This window comes from Dipodomys merriami, unplaced genomic scaffold (assembly GCF_024711535.1).
Source record: "Dipodomys merriami isolate MVZ:Mamm:240054 unplaced genomic scaffold, mDipMer1.0.p SCAF_1, whole genome shotgun sequence".
In the NCBI taxonomy this organism is placed as follows: Eukaryota; Metazoa; Chordata; class Mammalia; order Rodentia; family Heteromyidae; genus Dipodomys; species Dipodomys merriami.
Window position 1 is genome coordinate 114,879,447 of NW_027202270.1, and position 15,968 is coordinate 114,895,414.

General features: G+C 41.0%; 1 protein-coding gene across 1 annotated transcript in view; it reads right to left on the reverse strand.

Moving 5' to 3' along the window:
- The window catches only part of L2hgdh (L-2-hydroxyglutarate dehydrogenase), a 29,640-nt gene extending 13,681 nt beyond the window's left edge, over positions 1–15,959 (reverse strand). Inside the window, exons 1-6 of the mRNA XM_070027793.1 lie at positions 15,761–15,959; positions 9,370–9,485; positions 8,312–8,463; positions 6,933–7,064; positions 2,412–2,574; positions 2,169–2,203 (exon numbers count right to left, since the gene is read on the reverse strand). Coding sequence (XP_069883894.1) covers positions 2,169–2,203; positions 2,412–2,574; positions 6,933–7,064; positions 8,312–8,463; positions 9,370–9,485; positions 15,761–15,891 — 729 coding nt within the window. The 5' untranslated portion in view covers positions 15,892–15,959. The remainder of the gene's footprint in view (positions 1–2,168; positions 2,204–2,411; positions 2,575–6,932; positions 7,065–8,311; positions 8,464–9,369; positions 9,486–15,760) is intronic.
- Positions 15,960–15,968: the final 9 nt, after the last annotated feature.

The window sequence follows — 15,968 nt, forward strand, 5'->3', positions numbered from 1 at the left end:
GAGAGAAGGGATGGGTGACAATGTTGTCAGACACTTTGTATTCATATACTGTTTTGTAGAATGGGAACTTTTTTTTTTTTTTTTGGTTGGTAGTGGGGCTTGAACTCGGCTTGGGCACTATCTCTCAGCTCTTCAGCTCAAGGCAAGCGCTCTACCACTTGAGCCACAGCGCCACTTCCGGTTTTCTAGTGGTTTATTGAAGACAGAGTCTCACGGACTTTCATTGCCCGGGCTGGCTTTGAACCCTGATCCTCAGATCTCAGTCTTCTGAGTAGCTAGGATTACAGGCGTGAGCCACCGGGGAATGGGAACTTCTTTGTACAACTACTTAAAGATAATAAAAAAGAAGAAAGAAAGAAAGAAAGAAAGAAAGAAAGAAAGAAAGAAAGAAAGAAAGAAAGAAAGAAAGAAAGAAAGAAAGAAAGAAAGAAAGAAAGAAAGAAAGAGCAAATGAGCTGGATTTTTCTTAAGATCTCAGTTTAGTTAAAACTGACATAAAATGTCTAAGCTACCTGATACTTTATGTTTCCCTTTCAGCACTTAATTCAATTTTAGGAGTTTCTTTGCAGGGCTATAATAAACTCCTTCCTCTGCAACTCAGTTTCATGAAATCTAATAATTTGAAATCTCAGATAAGATATATATGGTCCTAAGGGCCAGGCTAATTGTGGCACTACTTGCCTGTAACCCCAGAATTTAGTAGGCTAGGGCAGGATCATGATTTTTTTTTTCTTTTGGTCAGAGACTGGGACTCAAACTTTTGCTCATTGGCTAGCATTCTTAGAATCGAACCACATACCCAACCCCAAGAAATTCTTTGAGTAATTTAATAGTCTTCATTGTAAGGAGAGTATGGAGTAAAACTCTTATCTCAAAAATAAAAAATAAACATAGATCTATGAAGCACATATGGATACCAAGTTGACAAGGGGAAGTCAGCAGGGGTTTGAACTGTGTTGGTTTGGTTAAGCTGGGGACTATGCTTAACAGAATGCTCTCCTTTGAATGTTTCCAATTTAAAGTTGATCCAAACTGGAACTGCCTATGGCTTGGCAGGTAAAAGTAAAGCAGCAGTCTTTTTTCTGAAGATATCCTACTCCAATGCGGACTGCCCACAGACATCTACTGACACAGATCTCTCCACAGATCACTGCATCAACTCTCTAGAGCTCACAACTGTGAGAGCTCACAACTGTCTCAGGCCTAATTCCTACAGGAAATCCTGTAACATTCATGAGTGACTGTGCTGTCCTCTCTGATCCTCTGATTCCAATGGAAGGAATACTCTATGCCATTCAATGGATCTTGTTTTAGACTATGTGAAGATAAAGAAAAGCAGTCCACTCCCCTCTGCACAGACTCCAAATCTCTCTCAAGGTTTTCAAATGAGTAGAGTCAATAAGTGAATATATATCTGTGGCAGAGTGATAAAGTACATTATTAGTTTTTACTTAAAATTAAGCATCCCAGATATATGATGGTTACTCACATCTATATTTCTAGCTACTCAGGAGGCTGAGATTTAAGGACTGAGGTTTGAAGCCAGCCCAGTCAGAAAAAAAACCTGGAGACTCTTGTCTCTAACTAATCAGCAAAAAATGAAAGGTGTGGAAAAGTGACAGAATACCAGCCATGAGCTGAGTAAGGCTCTGAATTCAAGTCAAGTCCCAGTTACCATTCCCCTCCCTACAATATAAAGCTTTCTAGTGTCTTACAAATTCTTTTCATTAGCATAGTTACATCATGATGACATTCCAAGTTAAAACTTTCCTTACAATAAAGACTATTAAATTACTCAAAGAATTTCTTGGGGTTGGAGGTGTGGCTCAGTTCTAAGAATGCTAGCCAATGAGCAAAAGCATCATTATTGAGTTTGAGTCCCAGCCATGGATGCCACCCTCCCCACCCGGCCCCTTCTTCTCCCCCCAAAAAAGAATTTCTTGAGGTGAGCTGAGTGTAATGGCACACACCTATAATCAAACACTCAAGAATCTTGAGGCAGGATAATCCTAAGATAGATGTATGGGCTACATGTCACAAACAAACTTTCTCAGAGTTACTTTCACATTAGAAAATTTTCATTCAATGATTTAAAATATAGCATTGTGGGTTAATTCAACGTTTTAAGAAAGGGAAAGGGATGAAAAACTTTTACTTAGGAAGCTTACCTTAGTATTCTTTATAACAATTGGATATTGCAAATCTGGAGGGAAAAAAAGCAATGAAAGGTTTTTTTTAAAAAGCAAAACAAGACTAAAATTTCTTGAAATATACTATTAACAAATTTGATTAATTGACATTCTTCTTTCATAATAGCACCCTGCTTTTCATTCTGAATTTCTTTTTAACCAAGTAACAGAAATAAAGCAGCTCATTAAAATCAGTACATTCAAGAGATAAGGATGACCTACCTTCTTTACTTTCTGAAGAACTTTCTTTAGCCATTCCAATTCTTTCTACTTCAAAACTGGTCAAGACTGAGCCACCTGCTTCTTGGAAATCCTGGGCAAATGACAAAGCTACCTGCCGATAGTCCACAATGCCAGTATAGGGACAATCAATAGCCATTAGACCCTGGAAGAGCATTATGAAAAAGTCAAAATACAATGAAGAACAATGAGGTTCAATCAAAATTTTATTTTTGGCTGAATTCATTACTTGTTTGTTTTCATAGGTAACATGCACTGTCCCTGCCTGTCAAAAATCACGTCTTAAAGAAAAAAGTACTTTAGAACTTTGTTTCATTTAAGTAACTAAATTTGACAATGAGCACATTTGTAATGTGTTGAACAGTGAAGAGAAACTGTAAATAAGAACATTTCTATAATCAGGAACCATGTTCCCTACTTAGAGGAGTTAAGTCTGTCAGGCCCTTCCAGCTGCTACCATGAGTTTTCCAGATTTACTCAGCTCCCACCACTGTTTCTGATTCTGAACTGATTCTCATCTGAGTACAAGGTAAGTATTACAAGGATGAGCCACCAGCACCTGGCCACAGAACTGTTTTTTGTTTTTTTTTTGCCAGTCCTGGTGCATCTAACTCTGGGCCTGAGTGCTGTCCCTGACCTGTTTTGCTCTACCACTTGAGCCACAGTGCTACTTCTGGCTTTTTCTGTGGTTAATTGGATAAGCATCTCAGGGACTTTACCCGGACTGGCTTTGAACTGCGATCCTCAGATCTCAGCCTCCTGAGTAGCTAGTATTACAAGTGTGAATCACTGGCACCCGGCTACAAAACTTTACCTAGCATAAAACTGTAACAAGTATGACAGAAGGATACAAATATGTTATGAATCAATAGTTTTTTTGAATCCCAAATATGCTTATTTACATTGAATTCCTATTCTGCACAGTGTGATTGAATAAGTAAACTTTGAGAGCTGTCTTTCAATATACTATATCATTACCCACCAGACTCCCACCTCACATTGATATACACACGATATATGATGTATACACGAACACATTTGGTATATGCACACATACTTTTTTTTTCTAGGTGGCTAGAAAAAAAACAGTACAGGTACAAGATATGCAGTAAAATTGGGAGTAGTATACAATTAGGAAACAGAAATGAATGTGTGGTTGACTAATAATATTAAAAGGCAGAAAGATCAGGAGCTGGAGTCCCAGTAGCAGGGAGAATTCGCCTAGATACACAAAGCTGTCAAGTTACCTTCTGCCTGTAATCTTAGCTACTCAGGAGGCCAAGGCAGGAGGATGGCAAGTTGAAGACCAGCCCATGCAAAAGTTAGTGAGACCCCATTTCAGAAACAAAACACCATGACAAAAAGACTGGGTATGACTCAAAAGATGAGTTCTTTCCTAACACATAGAAGGCCCTGGGTCCAACCCTCAGTAATGAGAAAAAAATTATCCTTCCACATAAAACAGGTTAAAAAGGCAAAACTCAGAAGTTTATGGCCAGATGCTGGTGGTTCACACATGTAATCTTAGCTACTCAGGAGGTTGAGATCTGAGGATCTCATTTCAAAGCCAGCCCAGGCAGGAAAATCTGTGAGACTCTCATCACAAACTACTCAGAAAAAGCCAAAGTGGCTCTGTGGCTCAAGTGGTAGAGCACTAGCCTTGAGCACAAAGAGACTCAATGACAACACCTAGGACCTAAGTTCAGTGTGTGTGTGTGTGTGTGTGTGTGTGTGTGTGTGTGTGTGTGTGTGTGTGTGTGTGTGTGTGTGTGTGTGTGTGTGTGTGTGTGTGTGTGTGTGTGTGTGTGTGTGTGTGTGTGTGTGTGTGTGTGTGTGTGTGTGTGTGTGTGTGTGTGTGTGTGTGTGTGTGTGTGTGTGTGTGTGTGTGTGTGTGTGTGTGTGTGTGTGTGTGTGTGTGTGTGTTTGAAAAAAAGCTATTGATCCTCTTCCTGATGGTAGTTAGTCTTCTTAAAGTCCTTCAGCATCAGCTTTATTAACTTCATCTTTCTAGAAGGCCTATGAGAATCACAAGTGATCCAAATCCTGTAACACTGGAATTTCCCCCAACATTCTTGGTAGTGGTGTTAAGATGGGAGAAAATGAGAAGAACTTGCTCTTATGAACAACTGGTCCATATTTTCCACTATGTGTTACCACCTAGTCATGATTATAGTTTGGAACTATATAAAGTCATATCACTTTTGCAGAGGCCACAGAGAAGCAGATTCATCCATCTCTTTTATAAATTACTCATTTCATTTTCAAGTAGGTGTAGGGAGCCGAGGCGAGACTCCGCCCACTCCCTTGCAGCTTTGAGGTAACCACCCCAGACGGTGCTTGGTGGGACGGTGCTTGGTGGGACGCCTGGGCTGTGCGCGTGCGCGAGCCAGGTAGAGTCCCCAGCCAATCCCATGACACCTGGTGACGGTAAAAGGCAGGCGACCAACAATAGAAAGACCCGTGTTCCAATTCCCTATATAAGTGGCCATGTTTCGGGTGCACGCTCTCTCGCGCCCAAGCTCTCCTACAACTAAAAGGCTCTCCAATAAAGCGTGATCTGAGAAGACTCCTGGAGTGGTGGTCGTTTTTCCTCGCTGGTCGAGTAGACGGTCACTACAAGTAGGGGTTCATTCTGGGAAGGCTTTTTTAAATAAACCCTTAGGCTAGGTTAGAAGCACTTCCTCCTCCCTGGTATAAACCAGAGTACAGGCGCTGTTAGAACACTTACCACTGTGCTATGCTAAAACTCTTTTCTGCTACATAGTTCCTTCAGGCTGACAGCCATGTTTTGTATTATCTGCAGGACTTAATAATGTTTTGCACATAGTAATTAAGAAAATTTTGGTAAAATTCAATAACCCATGCTGTGAACAGTAAGGATAGTCACCATGAAGAGAAATGTCTGAGTAGAGGGCTTGAGGGGAATGCCAAGAAGGTGGAAATGTTCTGATCTTAATCTGGTATTAGTTACACTTTGTAAAAACTCACTAAGCTGAAAATTTAGGGTTTGTTGTGCACTATAATTCAAGAACTTAGGATAATAGTAAAGGCAGAAAGATGAAGAGGAGCGTTAACATAAAACAATTAAAATGTATGCTTAAAGTCTTAGCTCTGGCAGGATGAAGCACAAGTGGGTTCATAGCTTCCTTGTAGTCAATGCAAATAGGACAATATAGTCAGTTAAATGATCCAGTGCCCATACAATCAAAACAAGCCCACTGTACTCAGAAAGATCAAAACAATACTGAGAACTAAGATCTAAAATTTCTCCTTAAGATTCTCAGAGAATGGTGTTGTGTAATATAGTGAACAATGTATTTTCTCAACCACATCCCTATAGTAGAGACCACAGTGAATGTCACAATGGTCTTCTCTGTGAGCTGATACTATAAAACCAAAGCACTACACAAAGGAAGTAACTATGGTCAAGGAGTAACACAGGGAAGGCAATGCAATTTAAGGGTGCTACACTGATGTTCTGGAGAGATGTACAGAGTATAATATATGGTCTACATTATCCTTCAGATACCTCTGATCACTAGTATTTCTTGAAATCAAACTTTTGCTGAGTTTTGATTTCAAGATCAAGCTCTGACAGGTTATCTAGAGATGAACATTTACATGGTGTTATTAAAATGAAGCAGAATAAGAAATATATAGCCATTTATGGGAACAATTATGGGAACTGATATTAAACTCACAGTTTCTAAAAGGTAATCACTGAAGGTACACGCAAAGCAGTTATGATATTCATATGTTTTTCAAGAATAAAGATATTCCCCCACACACAGTGTTTTTTAAGCAATATACTCAACAACTTCGTATTTACACCAGGCTTATCTCTCTGAAATACAGAGCAGACACTATTACTACCCTTCTCAAAAGTTTTCACTCTGGTACTGGGAAGGTGGCTCAGTGGTAGAGTGCTTGCCTTGCATGCCTGAGGCCCTGGGTTCAATTCCTCAGCACCACATAAGCAAAAAGAAAAAAGCTGGAAGTGGCACTGTGGCTCAAGTGGTAGAGCGTAGCCTTGAGCTGAAGAGCTGAGGGACAGCGCCCAGGCCCAGAGTTCAGGCCCCACGACTGGACCCAAAAAAAAAAAAAAAAAGTTTTCACTTGCTCCCCATGCCTACTGAAAAATTTCAAAGTTATTAATATGGATGACAGTCCCTTTAGATGGGCATAATCCTGCCCTTTCAGCCTTGCTATATGCCTTATACTTCAACCATACCACTCTGTTCAGTATTTCCTAGACATGTCATGTGGTCTCAAACTTCCTTTTGCCCTTTATTGGTCAGACCCAGTTTTTATTCTCAGTGAAAGAAGAACTAGATTGGTGGCAATGCCCTCTTGTGTCTGCCACTTCCCTGCTACTGCAGCAGGTTATATAACTAATTTTATCTTTCCTGTCCCCTAAACTGACCCTCAGCCTTCTTGGGACAGACTGAGCCCTACATGAAAATACCCCTTCGTCCATGTGCATAGGGCTGGTGAACCACTTACCCTGCAATATGGCTCCTTCTTTTTTATATCTTCCTGCTGGATCAGTCTCAAGCCTTGGACACCATTCTGTAGACCTCTCTCGTATAGGGCTTGAAGTCTAGGAATTTCTTCTTGATCAACAGCTACTATTAGCTTCCAAATAAAATGATAAAGAACATGGGTACAATTAAATATATCAGCTATGTAAGAGTCAAAACTTGCATTTCATAGTAAGAAATTAACAAAATTCATGCAGCAATATTTTTAGTCAAGTTACAAAGACTATTTAAATCAACAAATGACTTAAGAAATAACTACTACATAATTTTATACCTTACTTTTAATTTTTTTTGTGTGTGATGATTCTAGGGCTTGCATCAGGGACTAAGTGCTGCCTATGAGCACCAGACCCACTTCTTCTGAGTAGTTTATTGAAGATAAAGAGTCTCACAGACTTTCCTGCCCAGGCAAACTTCAAACCAGGATCTGCAAACTAGGATCTCAGCCTCCTGAGTAGCTAGGATTACAGACATGAGCCACTAGCACCCAGCATATCTTGCCTTTTTACTAAACCTTTTGTCAGGATGATGTTTTGGTATTATTTTTTTTTAAGTGCCTTTTTTTTTTTTTTTTTGCCAGTTCTTGGGTTTAAACTTAGGGCCTAGACACTATCCCTGAGCTTTTCTGCTCAATGCTCTTGCTCTGGCTCTTGAGCCATAGTTCTACTTCAGTAGTTAATTGGAGGTAACAATCTCACTAAGCTTTCCTGTCCAAGCTGGCTTTGAACCATTATCTTCAGATCTCAGACTCCTGAGAAGGTAGAATTAGAGTCATGAGCAACCAGCACCCAACAATGAATTTTTCTTTTTTTCAAATTTTGGTTGGTTGTGGGGCTTGAACTCTGGACCTGGGTGCTGTCCCTGAGCTTTTCAGCTCAAGGAGAGCTCTCTACCACTTGAGCCACAGTACCATTTCGGGTTTTCTGGTGGTTAATTGGAGATAAGAGTCACATGGAGGGGCTGGGAAGATGGCTCAGTGGTAGAGCGCTTGCCTTGCATGCCTGAGGCCCTGGGTTCGATTCCTCAGCACCACATAAGCAAAAAGAAAAAAGCCAGAAGTGACACTGTGGCTCAAGAGGTAGAGCACTAGCCTTGAGCTGAAGAGCTGAGGGACAGTGCCCAGGCCCAGAGTTCAGGCCTCACAACTGGACCCAAAAAAAAAAAAAAAAAAGAGTCTCATGGACTTTCCTGCCCAGGCTGGCTGTGAACCACGATCCTCATATCTCAGTCTCCTGAAGAGCTAGGAATACAGGCATGAGCCACTGGCACCCCACCCAACAATGAATTTTTTTTCCAACAATGAATTTTTAATAATGAAAATATAGTAATTATATGCCATACCTTGCCACATTGCTTGTAGGGAATTCCCTTTTGTTTACAGTATTCATAGATGAGGGCTGAACCTTTTACACATAATTTAGCTTTCAGAGATTCTGGTTTATAATAAATTCCACTGTGTATGACACCACTATTATGTCCAGTCTGGTGAACAGCTATAAAACAAAAAGGTAAGAGGATGTACATGATTTATATAAATCCTAACAAGTATGAGAACTCAATAGCTAAAGCTATTAAGACACCTTATCATTTAAAAGTTTGCCTAAATTTGCTCAGATTATTGGTAACCTCTTCTAGCAACTGTTCCTGATAACCATGTCACATTACTCCTGTCCATCTAATTTCAACTACACTTCTGAATAACATACTACCAACTTTCTACTTACAGGGCCCACTAGATCTCTGTATCTGTCTAAGGGCATTTTCTGTCTTTTGAGATAGGGTGTTCTGTATCACTAGGGGCAATCTCGTCAAGAGAGAGGAGTTGATGGATAAATGAACACACTCCTTGGAAACAATGTTCTTCAGATTTCATCTAGTACAATGAAGCTCCCAGCAGCAATCTGGATGATACTAACCTGGATAATACTAAACCCTCTTCCTATGGATTTTCTTCCTATCTTATTCTCCCCATTCTCTCATTCCTTTCTGCCTCTTCAGTTAACTTCTCAAACCCCCTACACATACAATTCTTTGTCTCACTCAGGCTCTGTTTTTCAAGAGAACCCCATAAAAGATACTAGTAACAGGGGGCTGGGAAAGTGGCTCAGTGGTAGAGTGCTTGCCCTGCATGCATGAGGCCCTGGGTTCTATTCCTCAGCACCACATAAGCAAAATGAAAAAAGCCGGAAGTGGCGCTATGGCCCAAGTGGTAGAGCATTAGCCTTGAGCTGAAGAGCTGAGGGATAGCACCCAACCCAGAGTTCAGGCCCCAGGACCGGACCAAAAAAAAAAAGATACTAGTAACAGCATCAGTATGCTTGATTCAAACCTGACAAAAGAAGCAGGTGCCCAAGCAATCCCAAAATAATGCTGATAATATATGCTGATACTATACATACCTAAATCCTTCTCCTTTTCCAGAACACCAATTTTAAGTTGAGGATGTCTCAGGGCGAGTGCTCTCGCAGAGGCAAGTCCCACAATTCCACCACCGACAACAACTATATCAAATGAGCTGTGGAAAAAAAGCCACTTTTAAAGACTTGCCTGTCTATAGTAGATCCCACCACACTTCACATGAACAACTTTTATCATCAATGGACAACTACTCATTTGTAATAACTATCATATATACGTATACATGTATACATATGTGTATATATGTGTGTAAATAACTCTATATATATGGTACTATTTCTCTTCATACTCAAGAACAAACCTTTAAAAGTTCCACACTTGGTCATTTGATTAGTGACAGCCTGACAGGGAGGATGGCAGCTTGGTTTCCAAAACTATACTATATCTCTAGTACCTGCTAGCTGGGCCAGTTACATTAGTGCTTACTTTGTGTCAATCATTATATTTTCTCTACCAACTATCCTTTTAAATTCAATTGTAGTATTCTTCAGGATAGGCTAACACATACTATAATATATATATATATATATATAATATTCTATTATAGAAAAAGCAATGAGAAAATCAAAGTGTAGAAATAATTGGTCCAGGATGTGCTCAGAATCATAATCTTAGATATGAAATTGGTTATGCAGCTATTTAAAAATACATAACGGTGTGTATAATTTATCTAACTGCAATGAAAACCTTAAAAATTACTTTCAGCACTGATCTCATGGACCACAAATCATGATTTATTTTATAAGCACAGTAAAGTATGGTAAGTGGTCTAGGTTATTCTTTTGATAAGTGATCTAAACTTCAATTTTAACACCCTAAGCGGGGCTGGGAAGATGGCTCAGTGGTAGAGTGCTTGTCTTGCATGCATGAGGCCCTGGGTTTGATTCCTCAGCACCACATAAGCAGAAAAAGCTGGAAGTGGTGCTGTGGCTCAAATGGTAGAGCACTATCCTTGAGCTGAAGAGCTGAGGGACAGTGCCCAGGCCCAGAGTTCAGGCCCCACAACTGACCAAAAAAAAAAAAAAAAAAAAGATCCTAAGCAAAGGCTGGTCACTGGTGGCTCATGTCTATAATCTTAGTTACTTAGGAGGCCAAGATTTGAGAATCAAGGTTTGAAGCCAGTCCAGGCAGGCAAAGAGACTTTTATCTCCAATTAGCTAGCAAAAAGCCAAATTGGCTTTTTTTTATAGCTTAAGTGGTAGAGCACCAGCCCCAAGCAAAAAAAAAAAAAAAAGACAGCAAGAAGTACAGAGTTTAAGCCCTAGAACCCACCCTACACACATCTCCTCAAGAGATGCAGAATGATTTGGTTACAATCATTATCATGTCTGCAGTCAGGTCTAGAAGTAGAAACAGTTAGGGACTAGCATAATGTTGATAAATCAAAAATTGCATTTTCCTTGTATTTTTTTTTTTTTTTTGTCGGTCGTGGGGCTTGAACTCTGGGCCTGGGCGCTGTCCTTCAGCTCTTCAGCTCAAGGCGAGCGCTCTACCACTTGAGCTACAGTGCCACTTCCTCCTTGTATTTTCTGGTGCCAAAAGCCAGGAGTTTTGGAACAGAAGAGGTCCAAGCTTCATCCCCACTATTCAATCTCCTAACTCTCTTTCTCCCTTCCCTCTCTCTCTCTCCCTCTTTCCCTCCCTTTCCTCTACAATCTCTGATATGGGCCATTTGCCACATTTTGAGCCCCAGCACCCAAAACAGGATGCTGATGCTTTTTCCATTAATGGAGATCAGTGGTCAAAATTCCTGACTTACTCCTGTGCTGCCTCTTAAAACATCTTGCTCCCTTAAACTGCTTTGTCTGGCCATCATATACACTGGACAACCAGTCTTGGTGGCCTGGATTCAGAACTTCCAAATTCGATTCTTTACCACAGTGATAATTTCATATAGAGAAAGGTAAGAGCTTCCTTATTCAAGCTTTCTTCTACCTTAGCTTCCATCTTTCTCTATGCAAATGGTGTACCCCCTACTAGATCCTGTTACTGGATGACCACCCTAAAACCTCCTCCAATTCATGTCCCTCCACCATTACCCCCACTGAGCCTGCCTCCTCTTTAGACTGGCTAATCCTTCCCTTCTCCCAGACCTGACCACTGCCCCTCATCTTCTGTCCCTTATTCACACCTAGTTCCACACCACCAGTGCCATTCTTATCCTCCCACTGCAGGAAATGGCTGGAGTTAAAGTTCCCATTTTGCATTCACAGATATCACGCAGATAGTAGAAAAATTGAGCTCATTCTCAGACAATACCACCAAAGTCAGGATTTCCAGCCATGCATATGGTCTCACCTGGACATTAATTTCTTCAACCCTTTCCCGTATTGTAACTGTTCTCCAATAATCCCTTGACAGAGAGGGGCACCAAAGCTTCAAACCTGAACTGATTATCTCCTCAGCTCCACCTCCTGATTCCCACCCATTTCCCCCCAAAATACCACCATCCTGCCTATGAAACAGCCCATCTGTTCTCTCTGCTTAGTTCAAGATTTATGCACCTATCTGTTGTCCCTAATCCCTACACTTTCCTATCTCTTAATTCCATCTGAGCTCAAGGATGCCTTTTCCTCTTCCCTTATGTCCCACTTCACAACCTCTTTTCACCTTGGAAAACCCCTATTTTATTTAAAAAATGTCATATTTGGTGATGATGGTTATTAAATCAGCTATAACCAGACATTTTCTAAGATCAGTATGATTTTATGAAGTCAATGCTTAAAAGGAAAGCTGATATTATATATGGCTTACAAATTTAAAGAAGGTTAAAAACAAAATCTACAGATAAGATAAAATCAATTTTTGAGACCTGGGCTTTGTATCCAGCAAAAACAGGTTATTGTGTGTGTGTGTGTGTGCTCACACACGCACGCGCGTGCGCACACACATGCATGCTAGTCCTAGGGCCTGGGTGTTATCCCTAAGCTTTGTGCTGAAGGCTAGCACTCTTATTACTTGAGCTGCACCTCTACTTAAATCTCAGCCTCCAGAGTAAGATTATAGGTGTGAGCTACCTGTGTTCAGCTACAGCAAAAAGGTTTTAGGGGCTGGGAAGGTGGCTCAGTGGTAGAGTGCTTGCCCTGCATGCATGAGGCCCTGGGTTTGATTCCTCAGCACCACATAAGCAAAAAGAAAAAAGCTGGAAGTGGCGCTGAGGCTCAAGTGGTAGAGTGCTAGCCTTGAAGAGCTGAGGGACAGCGCCCAGGCTCAGAATTCAGGCTCCATGACCGACGCCCCCCCACCAAAAAAAAAGGTTTTATAAGTTCAATCTAAGATTTGTTATAAAATTTCTAGCAAAAAGGATTAAAAAAGCTCACTACAACAGTAACTTTTAATTAATATTTAATGAGCCATGCTAATTGTTTTAACCACTAAAGACACTATGGTTAACAGTTTAACCTGGAAATAAACACCAAAAAATCAGCATTTCATCTCAAAAAGTTGGTTTGACCATTTTTTCCTAAAAGTATATTTTATAAAATACTTCCTCAGGAAAAATCAAAACATTCTAACATGTAACATTATTATTAAATCTAGTAAAAATATCAAATTTTATGCCATTAGTGTAGCTTATACATTCTTCACATTATTTCTTCATAATGTAAACTTTAAACAAATGATAGAGTAAAAAATGCCTGTTTAATATACCTGCTAAAAGGAATTATTCATAAAATGTTTTTCAGCCAATTTTTTTTTTGGGGGGGGTCGGTCGTGGGGCTTGAAATCTGGCCTGGGTGCTGTCCCTGGGCTCTTCAGCTCAAAGCAAGAGCTCTACCACTTCACAGTGCCACTTCTGGCTCTTCAGCTCAAGGCGAGTACTCTACCATTTGAGCCATCTGGAGGTTATTAGAGCTAAGAGTCTCATGGACTTTCCTGACTAGGCTGGCTTTGAACCTCAATCCTCAGATCTCAGCCATCTGAGTAGCTAGGATTACAAGTGTGAGCCACCTGCACTTGGCTAATTTTTTTTAAAAATCAAATGTGATCAGATTTCTTAATAAACAAAAAACGTGCTAATATGAATTTAAAATGGACAAAAAAATCAGCAAGTGAAAATCAACAATGAAAAAAGTATATAGAAAGGTATGAAGTCCTGTTTTCTAAAACAGGAAATTTAAATTGGGTGCCAGTGGTTTATGCTTGTAATCCTAGCTATTCAGGAGGCTGAGATCTGAGGTTCAAAGCCAGCCCTGGCAACAAAGTCTGTGAGACTCTAATCTCCAATTAAATACCAATTAGAGGGAAATGGAGCTGAGGCTCAAGTAGTAGAACACTAGCTTTGAGCATAAAAGCTCAGAAATAGTGCCTAGGCCTTGAGTTCAAGCCTTAGGACCAGGAAAAAAAATAAAGCAGAGAGAAGATGCTTTGGGATAAGGAGGATTTTTGAAAAGTAAGACTTAGTCCTTAACTGGTTGTTCTGAAATGAATTAAGACAAATCTCAGAATGCTCAAAACAATAGCAGAGTATGTGAGTATGTTTTGAGTTTTATAAGATTAAGATTATAAAATATTGGCAACATTGGTATGTGATTAGGCTGACTGCAATGTAAAACATTACCGAAAGGTTTTTCTAAGGTAAAAGTCATCTATTGTCTGTAACAAGGAGGCTTCCTTAAGGAAAAATACTATTTACCAAAGTAATTGCTTGGGTAGTTGATCTTGTCAAGTTTTTGATAACTTAAAAATCTATCTTAAAGTCAGGCACTGGTGACTCACGCCTGTAATCCCAGCTACTCTGGAGGCTGAGATCTGAGGATTGCCGTTCCAGCCTGGGCAGGAAAAGACCGGGAGACTCTTACCTCCAATAAACCACTCAGAAAACTGGAAGTGGAGCTGTGGCTCAAGTGGTACAGTGCTAGCCTTGAGCTGAAGAGCAGAGGTCCAGAGTTCAAGACTCATGACTGACAAAAAAAAAAAAAAAAAAAAACAACACCAAAAACCTATCTTAACAAAGTCAAAATTCATTTAAATAATTGTTTATCCAAGGTCTCTTAGTGGTCACTTTATAACTAAGTATGTAAAACTGTGTATTAGTTCATTTTTCTACCTTACTAAACATGTCAAATCTCTTAAAAGATTTTAGTGCTGGCAGCTGGTGATTCACACCTGTAATCCTAGATACTCAGAAGGCTAAGATCTGAGGTTGGCTGTTCAAAGCCAGCCCAAGCAGGAAAGCCTATTGTTATAAATATGCTCTCCAAGAACTGGAATCACAATAGATATGAAAATGATGTCTGAGCAAGACAAAATTTATTTCTGCACAGAAAGGGGTGCCATCAGCCAATGATCAGCAGGAAGTCTGCTCTATCCCTCACACAGCAGGCCTAGCTCCTCTGCTCAGATTGGTTGACCTCAGGTTCACAATCTGTTTGGGATTGGCTAGTCTGAATAGGATAAAATGTATTTACATAACGTGATTTTGAAATAAGATTATCAGTACACAAGTAATCTCAAAATATCCACACCCTCTGCTATTTCTTGAACAGTTAGGGGTGTGTCTTAACTCCATCTAGAAAGGAAACCAGTTAAAGACAAAACCTTACATTTCAAAAATCCTTTTTTTATTCCAATCCCTCTTTTCCTTATCCAGGGCCAAGCCACAAGGCCAAAGCAGAAACTTTTAAGCAACACACTTTAACAGGGAAGACAATTTTTCCCACACTATGAGATTCTTATCTCCAATAAACTACTAAAATGCCAGAAGTAGAGTTGTGGCTCAAGTGGTAGAGCGTGAGCCAGGACGGGCGCGCGCGCGCGCACACACACACACACACACATGCGCGCGCGCACACACACACACGCACACGCGCGCATACACACACGCACACACACACACAAAAAGGGTTTGTCATCCTTAAGTCCTATCTAGATAAACAAAAATAAGAATATATATATATATAAATATATATATATATATAAATATATATATATATATATCTCTTCCAGAGACCTATTAGCTATAAAGTCTCTCCCCTTTTCCTTTTCCTCCCCCTCCCGCCCCTCCAGCCATGTGGACCACAGCTGGGATGTAGAGAGAACCCTCTCAGGTTTTCTCTGGGTCGCTCCTTGTCTCTGACTCTCACTGCTCACTCTATTCCTTACAAAACCACCCTACCCACCAGCGATCCTGAGACTCTTCTGCGCCTTTACCGAGATCAAGTGATTGATGCCCACTACCGAGGCCAGGCTCACTGCAGACCAACACTTTCTTCTGGCTCATAAATGCCACAGGTCAACCCCGCAGTTTTTAGCTTCTAGGACCAGAGGTCGGAGCTCCAAAACGCGTCCGGGAGGAAGAGGCTTGGACACAAGTCCAGCACGAGACGCCCCCTGACAGGAGCGCGGGCGCCGGGCCCCGAGGCAACTCACCTGGTGCTGGCGCGGCGGCTACCCCCGCACAGCGGCCTGGGTCTCCCCGACGCCGACCCGCAAAAGCCTCCCAGGAAGCCTCCGAGGGCCTGTCTGCAGGAACCACGGAGGTAACGCAGCACCGCCACCATCGCCGGCTCCCCCGCCCCGTCCTCGACCTCAACCTCTCGACGTCGCTGCCAGCACCCAGCCACACTGCGCGGGTCCC